The sequence below is a fragment of the Poecilia reticulata genome, linkage group LG22 (assembly GCF_000633615.1).
Source record: "Poecilia reticulata strain Guanapo linkage group LG22, Guppy_female_1.0+MT, whole genome shotgun sequence".
In the NCBI taxonomy this organism is placed as follows: domain Eukaryota; kingdom Metazoa; phylum Chordata; class Actinopteri; order Cyprinodontiformes; family Poeciliidae; genus Poecilia; species Poecilia reticulata.
Genome location: NC_024352.1, coordinates 9,649,222 through 9,657,823, shown reverse-complemented (window position 1 = coordinate 9,657,823; position 8,602 = coordinate 9,649,222). Strand labels below are relative to the sequence as shown.

General features: G+C 42.1%; 1 protein-coding gene across 1 annotated transcript in view; it reads right to left on the bottom strand.

Moving 5' to 3' along the window:
- Nucleotides 1-123: 123 nt before the first annotated feature.
- Nucleotides 124-8,602, bottom strand: part of trim9 (tripartite motif containing 9) — a 37,718-nt gene continuing 29,239 nt past the window's right edge. Inside the window, exons 6-10 of the mRNA XM_017302407.1 lie at nt 7,659-8,043; nt 4,832-4,870; nt 3,092-3,395; nt 2,844-3,006; nt 124-2,149 (exon numbers count right to left, since the gene is read on the bottom strand). Of these exons, the coding sequence (XP_017157896.1) occupies nt 2,072-2,149; nt 2,844-3,006; nt 3,092-3,395; nt 4,832-4,870; nt 7,659-8,043 (969 nt within the window). The 3' untranslated portion in view covers nt 124-2,071. The remainder of the gene's footprint in view (nt 2,150-2,843; nt 3,007-3,091; nt 3,396-4,831; nt 4,871-7,658; nt 8,044-8,602) is intronic.

The following is an 8,602-nucleotide window of genomic DNA, read 5'->3' as shown; positions in this document are numbered from 1 at the left end:
CACACACACACACACGCACGCACACGCACACACACAGTCACAAAATATGACTTCTCATTCTCGACTCAAGAGTTTTGAATCCACAACAGTCTTCAAGATGGAAACCTGACAAAGAGGCATATGTCTAAAAGAATGCAATATATTGAGTTATAAGAAAAATGAAATGATTAATACAAGATCTTTGTCTAACAAAKTCATAAAAAAAACCTAAAACTCCTTCATTTAAGAAAAGAATTGGACATTCTGCCAAACATTTGTTTCTTGTGATCTGAGCTGTAGCGTCGTAGTGATCTCAAGGCTGYGTTCACACTGCAGACGAAGACGTGAGCCCTATCTGATTTGTTTTTTCTTTAAGATGAATCTGAGTGGCAAAAATAAGATTTTACTTTCAAATGCGGTCCAAAATCAGAAAAGTAGCTCCATCTTTACGCAAGAAGCGTCACAGTCTGTACAGCACAATTCCCGATTTCCACGTCCCAAATCGGATGATGTTCTCGAAAGCGATCTTGGTCTGAACAGACATGTTGCTTTGAAAAGTCACGGAAACGTGGTTACAATTTTGCGCCAAATGAGGCGGAAAGCGGCACGACCGAATGTAAACAGTTGGAAAAGAAAAAAAAAAAAAAAAAAAAAAAAAAAAAACAAGCACGGCAGACGCCGTCGACGGAGCCAATCGTCATTTCTGGCAGCTTCAATTGCGCCGCGTCAGAACTGACGTGTGACGACGTTCGCAGCATCCGCATCTGCTTCTGCAAACACAACGGGCTGCTTGTGACATCAAGTCTTCTTCTGCTCGTGCCGCAGAGCGTTCTCAATCATAGTATAGTAATATCAACAACACACGAAGAAACAAACCCTAACCCTCTGAGCATAACTGAGCATTCATACCTGCAATGTGAAGGTAGCCCAACTCTCGACTGTAGGCATGAGCTGGTTACCAGTAACAAGAAATCAGGTTTCAAAAAGCAGCTTTTTGGAAATAATTAGATACTTATGGCCTGGACAGTAAAAGACAGGCACTCATCCTTCTTATGGAAGTAATGCTGCTTGCTTTTCTGTTGAGCAGGTGGCTGCTACATGAGCAGATAGCTCAACTGACCCGGCTGCTTGTTATACTCCCAGTGTTGCTCTAGAAAAGGTAGAACGGTGCAATTTGTTGCTTCATAAGCCAATTCTCTTGAAACTAATATCACAAAATTTAGGGAATGTTGGGATATTAGACTTTCTGGCACATTTTTCATTCCACCAATGTCTGAATTTTGTTTTTTTGGTGTTTGTTTATCAGCATATTCTATATTCTGTAAGGTTCTGTCAGTTTTTTGTCCCCATATGTCAAACAAGAGTTTTGTTATTACAGCRAATCCCGATTATCTTGATAGATGCTTTCCTATTTAGACAGAACCTACTTGGACTTATCAGCTGCTAAAGTAACAGAAAAGTCTGAGATTAAACTTTGGTGACACGTAGCTGGAAAACCGAAGGGGAAAAACTCAGTAATAATCCATAATAATCTGAATAATAACAAGAATAATTTGAGTTACAACACTCTTGGAGCAATAGAGTACTTTTWAAATTTGAATTGAATATTTGGGAATATATTATGTATGTGTGCATTTTGAGAGAAAATGAATGGGAGAATAAATGTTGTCGCCTGTYTAAAAATCCTGAAATATAAATTTACAAAATATTACGAACAAAAAAAAAAAAAAAAGCATCTGTTTTATACGTTCCTTGAGAGTTTCACACCAGCCCATGCCTAGTCTTGACTCAATGTGCCRTATTTTCTGAAATGTAAAAGTACTCCTTCACTTCAGTKCTTTCGTTACTGATCCTCTGGACATTGCGGTGAAACGTCCCGAGTTGTAGGCACCACATGCACTGTCCTGCACATGGCCGCGTCCAAAGCTTAGGCATGAAAAAGGCATGGCTTAGGGCTGTCATGAGGCCTCCGACGGCGAGTCACGGGGGTCGTTAGGTCGGGGCGACAGACGGCGAGTCGAGATCAGGAGGGCGAGGRCGGGGTTAGAGGTATTGACCTACGACAGGGCGGGGAAGGGGGTCGGCGCTGGCTTCAGCACACGGAGCTCGTTGGGTCTGCCTCCCCGGGCGTGTAGAAGTCAGGGATGGGTAGCCCAGTGTGAAGAGTGACCTGAAGAAAAACAAAACGTTTACATACAAATATTCATACAGAGGACGGTTGAGGCAAGATTTGCCCTGCAGGTGGAGCTGTTGAGCTTCGTTCTGGAGAGGAGAAGCTTCACTGAAGATTTAGAAACTTCCAGAGCCACAAGTGGCTCTTAAGAACATAAACCAGCTGATGTTTTGAAATGTATATGTGATGCTAAATGCAGGTTTTAGCAGTTATAGTTATATTTGATAGCATTGACTTTCTAAAACAGAGTCTCACTAAAATGTATTATCACTAGGTTGAAAATTGTGTCTGAAAAAAATAATGCATTTGTTCTCTTTTTGCAAAAGTTTCATCCTTTACTTTTAGACCCTAAAATGCAAATAAAATAGTGGTYATATAAGAATGGCAACACATTTCCTGTAGTTGATGTTCATCAAAATTATAAGTTGCCTTTTTTTTTTTTCAAAAGGTCATCTAACATTTAAAATGGAGAGGACATTTAAATGAATAYGGACAGTTTTGGGGGGGTTTGAAACATCATAATTTCGAATTTATCGCAACAACGATAAATCAAAATTCTTATCGCGATAAGAAATTTCACGATAAAATGATAAACGATACAAAAAAATTATTTGCGCCAAGAACAAATAATTTTTGTTCACCTGATTTTAATTAGCGTTTAGCTCCAGTAAAGTGCAGCGTGGTTTCCTACCTGGACGTTACGGTTGAGGCTGATGGCGGGGTAATAAGCGCCTTCCAAGCTCTCGAAGGCAACAGGACCCTGCTGCTCATCGTTGATGAGGAAGATGAGGATTCCACGTGTGAAGTCCAGCAACACTCCTATCGTCGATCCTTTGGCGACGCCACCATCCGTCCTGCGCCGCCGTCACATGAATTGAGTCAGACGTGTAATCCGTGTCGCGGCAACTTCTGGATATTTCCGCGCAAGCGGTCGCTTACCTGTTGGTGTGAGAGTTGTTGTGCATGAACCAGGAGCGGTTGTTGTCCACGTACATGGCCCAGGCCTTGTCGTCCTTCCCCAGCATCACGTCCTTCAGGACGTCGCCCCGACAGATGCCGAAGGCCGGGTCGGGGTGGTTGTCRTAGCGGTCCACCGTCATTTCCCAGTAGTGGACGCCGCGGGAGAAGGCGGCGCTGCCCAGGACCACCCGGTCGTCGTAGCTGCTGCACGACACCGTCAGGTTGTCGTTTGAGAAGACGATGTCGGGGTGAGCGGACACCGGGTCAAAGGTGAACCAGGCAACTGCGCGGCACACAGGGAGAGCGTATCGCTGTCACTGAGCAAACCGAGGCGRCGCAATGACGGCGCWTTGACAAACGTGACATGAATCAGGAGGGTGGTGAGTAAATGAGGAGACGCTAGACTGTAAAAACATCTTTATGAAAGATTATCATTGTATTAGGTTAATAATCCTTATGGTTAAACTCTATAGCTTGTTGCAAACTCTATAAATTATGATTACCGTCTTAAATCATATATCTGAGTCAAACAGTCTGGAAATCTTAACTGGCAAATACTTAAATATAGTTAGTATCTTACAAAAAATATATTTATGTGAAGTTCTGTTGATGAGATTTAGGGCTCATATCTCACCAGCAGCAGTTAACTAATTTTCCCAATTCCTAATCCAGATTAGTTGYTTGGAGGCAGTGCACCATCAATGATCTTCCTGATGGAAACGAGAACCGAAAACAGGAAATGTTTCCCGTCATTTAAGGACATCGACTTTTATGTTAATAACTGCCTAATGAAAACATGAACGTTCAGGATTTAAAGCTTCATAAAACATTGTTTCCATGAACTGCTGTTATGGTTCGTGATCTTGGAACAGTTTTGATTAGCGGTTAGCTTTAGCCCCAAGATCATCAAATCCAAATTTGCTCTGAACGGCGAGAGATTTATCTACTGTAGGCATGACATTAAATCCTTATAACCTTACAACAGAACTTCACTTCAAATACYTAAATGACAGATAAACTATGATAGAAAMTGAACAATATTGTGATTATTGTAAATGAGGTACAAAATAATTATTTTGAATAATTTCAGTGTTTTAAAGTAATTTACTGCTTTGACATTGTAATTTATAGCAACTAGCTAGTCACTGATGAAATTACACATCTTTCGATTAACAATAATCTGCATTTTTATTCCTTACCAGATTACACATGGCCCATCTACAAGCAAACGCTTTCAATTTTTTCTCCTTTAATGCAGGGATACCCAATAGACTTAAATAAAAATGGCGGATAAAGTTAAGCAAACACAGGAACCACCAGTAATTACGGTCCTTTACCCAACGTCCTAACAGCTAAGATTGCAAAAACTGCTTGATTCAGGCCTGAAAACGGCAACATCACATCTTCATCGTCTACACAGGGAAACATGGAGTCAAGCAGGCGGGCTTTTGTTGTTTCTATGGGCTCCAACGGTCCTGAACGTCTACAGCTCTCGGCGTCCCCACGAGTGGCTTCGTTCCATTACCCCGGTTTGATTTCTCAAAGGAAATAAGACACAGACATTTATTAGGGGGGCCGTAATAAATGTTTAATATGTGGAGCCCACAGAGCAGCAAACTGCCCCCCTGCTGGTCGGAGAGTGACGACCTCACTGATGAAACAGGCAGAGGCCCGGGGAGGATTAGAGCGAAAGCAGTCGGCCGTGACAGCCGTCCATACCTGTGCCTATAGACTGAATATCGCATGGAGGGAGTCCAGCTGAAATGTGACGTGAAGGGGGGAGAGAGAGAGTAGAAGAAGAAAAGAAGAAGGAGGGAGGAAGAGCCGAGCGAAGCAGCGGCGCAGACAGCGTGGAGGGGATTTGGAGAGGGAGAGCGGAGAAGATACAAAAGCAGATTTGATCAGGGAAGCCAGTTCACCGCCGGCGGTCAAAGAGCAGAGGATTTCCTCAAAATCAACCAAAGAATCAGGAAAAGGAGAAACATTGAAGAACAYACAATGAAAATAAAGAGAATGTTTTTTTTTATTATTTCAAAAAAACCAACAAAATCAAACGTCAGTCTGCTCTGGTTGATGGCTGCAAAAGAAATAAAAAAGAAAAAAGAAGCTGAATGTGTCTGTAAGGTTMGACTACACAGTTTCTGAGAGCTCGTTCTGGAAGCTGTCTGAGGTTTTTCASGCCCACAGATGGATGACGCACTTCCTTAACGGTGCAGAGCAGCATTTAACTAATGGCAAAGCGAGAACACGAGTGGATTACACGCCGAGCAGATGATSCTGGACGTCACGGSTTTAAAGGCTTAAACATATTCCTATGCAGTATTCAAATCAGACTAAAATCTTGCAGTGGACGCGTCGAAGAATTAAGTTACTGTATTGCATTGAAACAGAAATCAGCTGAAAGTGACGCCAAATATCTGAACATCCCTTCAGAAAACTGCAAGATTTCATTCTTTAAGCTTCACTATTTCTTCTATAGACTTTATGGAGTCAAGATACAATGGTAATGACACAAAAAATATYGTTTAGTCGACTCTAGTCAGGACAAACTGTTGCTGTTGTCACAATAAAGTGCATGCATGCTAATTTCCCAAGGATGCGATCACAGCCTTATTGCTAACACACACAAAGTAACGCAAGAATCTACGACGGCRGGAATATTTGAGTTGTAACGATCTGAGGTTGTTTCTATGGAATGAAAAATGTAAAGATGCTCTCAAAAACAAAACAAAGCAGTTTCAGGTTTCATAAACCTAAGACTGCTTATTGGAATATAACAACAGTTAATTCAGTGAAGCACACATTTAATTTGTTTTGCAACGTTTATCCAAACAACACAAAAATGCCTCATCAAGCCACTCGAGGTATTTTAGATTTTGACTAATGWTGCAGTTCCTTGCCTTTAAAWCAGTGAAACGATCCTTCAAATAGTTACCAAATAGGAATATGAAATAATTCACTTCAAMATAATTGGAAAACAAATGTAYGCTCGTCTTTCTTACAGTGAAATCTTTCTTTTTYCCCACCCTCAATCCCTTGCACTGCCCCCTAACACAGTGACGCCCTGAACAAAATCCTACTGCAAACAACATTGTAGTTGCTTTGTTTGGATAAATGTAATATCGATTGTAGTGTTTAAAGATGAAAAGCCTCCTATAACTCCCATAATAATGAAATATGTTTCCATTCTCCAGAACATAAGTAAAAAATAAAAGATTTTTTTACTTTAGCCCACAGCAGGCCTTTCAGATTCAATCTGGCTTTAATTTCCTCCTGTGAGGCAAAGTGATGACTCATYGCACCGATTCCTTTAAAAATTAAGGTATAAGTCTAACTGCGTGAGCTTTCTGGTGGACATATTGTGTAAAGAATATAACACGGCTTCTTTTGTGAACTTAACAATGGCTTTCACGCAGTTTGCACAGATTATCAAGTKGCTCTACTTTCCCAAAAACTAAATCAKTTTGCTTCATGACCATCAACAGAGGGCGGCCTGGGAGTTTGGCTCGCTTGAGGACAGTCCGTAACGGATCTACTTTCTTGGCTCTCTCTGGAGTCAAACTTTTCCGGAGAGAGAAACTTTAATCCCAAACGCTGACAGCTGACGATCCGGAGTCCTCTGAATAAATGGATTAGCGCTGCTTAAGGCTCGGCTGTCAGAATGCTTWGTTGTGATTAATTGAGATTAATCGCACTTACAAATTTAATTGCTCGCTTACAAAAGGACTATGCTTGTCCATTAACGAGACGATCATGCACAGCACAAGTGCATTTGGATTTTAAACAAAATGTATACATTATAAAATAAATCTATAATTTGTTGGATTAAAGGGGCAGCATTATGTGCTTTCATTTTATAGCACAATCAAGTATCTATGCTACTTTCACTTATGTTAAAAATGCTTCATATATCAAATATGACTATGAAATTTTGACTTYGTAACTTAACGCCTTGAAATTGGACCTCTCTCTCTTTAAGAAACGTSTACTCTTTGAAACTCCGCCTTCAGGAAGTAATCACAAGGTGGCTCCTCTATTAACCCTTTAACGACGTTTGTACCAGCGTTTCACTCTAAAGTAGCTCCTATAACAGTTTCAGCAGATGCTCAGTCCCACCAGGTGTTTGCTAATTGCTGCTGGCTAGTCTGAAGGAGCTGAGTGGGGGAATTGCAGAGAGGGCTGCTCTGTGAGGCCGAAGCTTGGAGGCTCGGAAACTACAGAGGAGGAGGAGCTGCATCTTGAAGGCGGAGCTAGGTCCACCCAGGCGTTTTGCACAGCTGAATGGTTGCCACAGGAGATTAAAGGATTTCTCAAACATGYAGGAAAGAATCACAGCAACACTCCAGGTACGCTTTTGATGCGTGAATAACATGACKTAAAGCTCWAAAAAGTCTRTTTAACTGAAATTGACTATATTAACAGAGAWTAATTATYGAACYTTTGCATGGCACTAACTAGTAGAATAATCTCTGGGAAGTGCTACAGCTTAGCTTTTTCTAAATCTCAWCCACTGAGCAGGAGGGGGAGGCRGCAATGCTCCACTTACTCTCAGAGGTCTGCATGATCAGCGTCTTGCTGTACTGGCCCACTCCGCTGGAGTTGAACGCCTTCACTCTGGACTTGTACGTGCTGTTGAAGTGGAGCCCGTCCACCGTGCAGATGGTTTCCGTCCCCACGTACACCTCCTGCAAAACACACACACACCAGCTTCCCGTTAGGCCAGCCAAATGCATCAAGTGCGTAATTATGACACCAAACGGAGGGGTCCCTGCTGGATTTGATGGAGGAGGCAGTAAGCGACGGCGTGAGCTTGTACAGCGGAGCGGGGCGTGGGCTCGCCGGGGTATAAATAGACGTTGGCAGGCTTTGCGGGGGGGGGAGACGCGAGTCGCCAGGCTCAGCGGGAGGCTGCGTTGGTTGGACTCGGTGAGTCAGAGAGTAGAGGATGGGGGGAGAAAACTTCCCTCGTTATCTAGTGCATAGTTTTCWGGCGAAATGTCGCTCCGTACGGCGTGGGAGTTGAAATGATGCAATGGAAACACGTGTGGAAATTATTTCCAATTTCAGARGAGCTGCAAAATTGAATCTTAGGATATTGTGCTGCGAAACGCACACAAACACCACGAATGTAGAAATATTTCCCAGCTGTAGCACCAGTTATTAGTTACTGGATACACTTGATGATTCAAAACTGGATACTGCAGCAGGAGTCATTCACTCTTGTGCTGTATTAAAGGGGCAGTAATTTTGTGTTTTCAAGACACATAGTTCTGTTTTGTAGCACAATCAAGTAACTGTGTTAGCTTCAAGTGTTAGAAAAATGTTGCATGCATCAAATGCGACTTAAAAGAAATTTGACTTCATAATTTATCGCTTTGAAATTGGGACTCTCTTTAAGAAACTCCTGCTGTTTCTGAAACTCAGGAAGTTGTCACAACATGGCTCCTCTATTAACCCTTCAACAATGTTTTTACCAGTGTTTCACTGAAA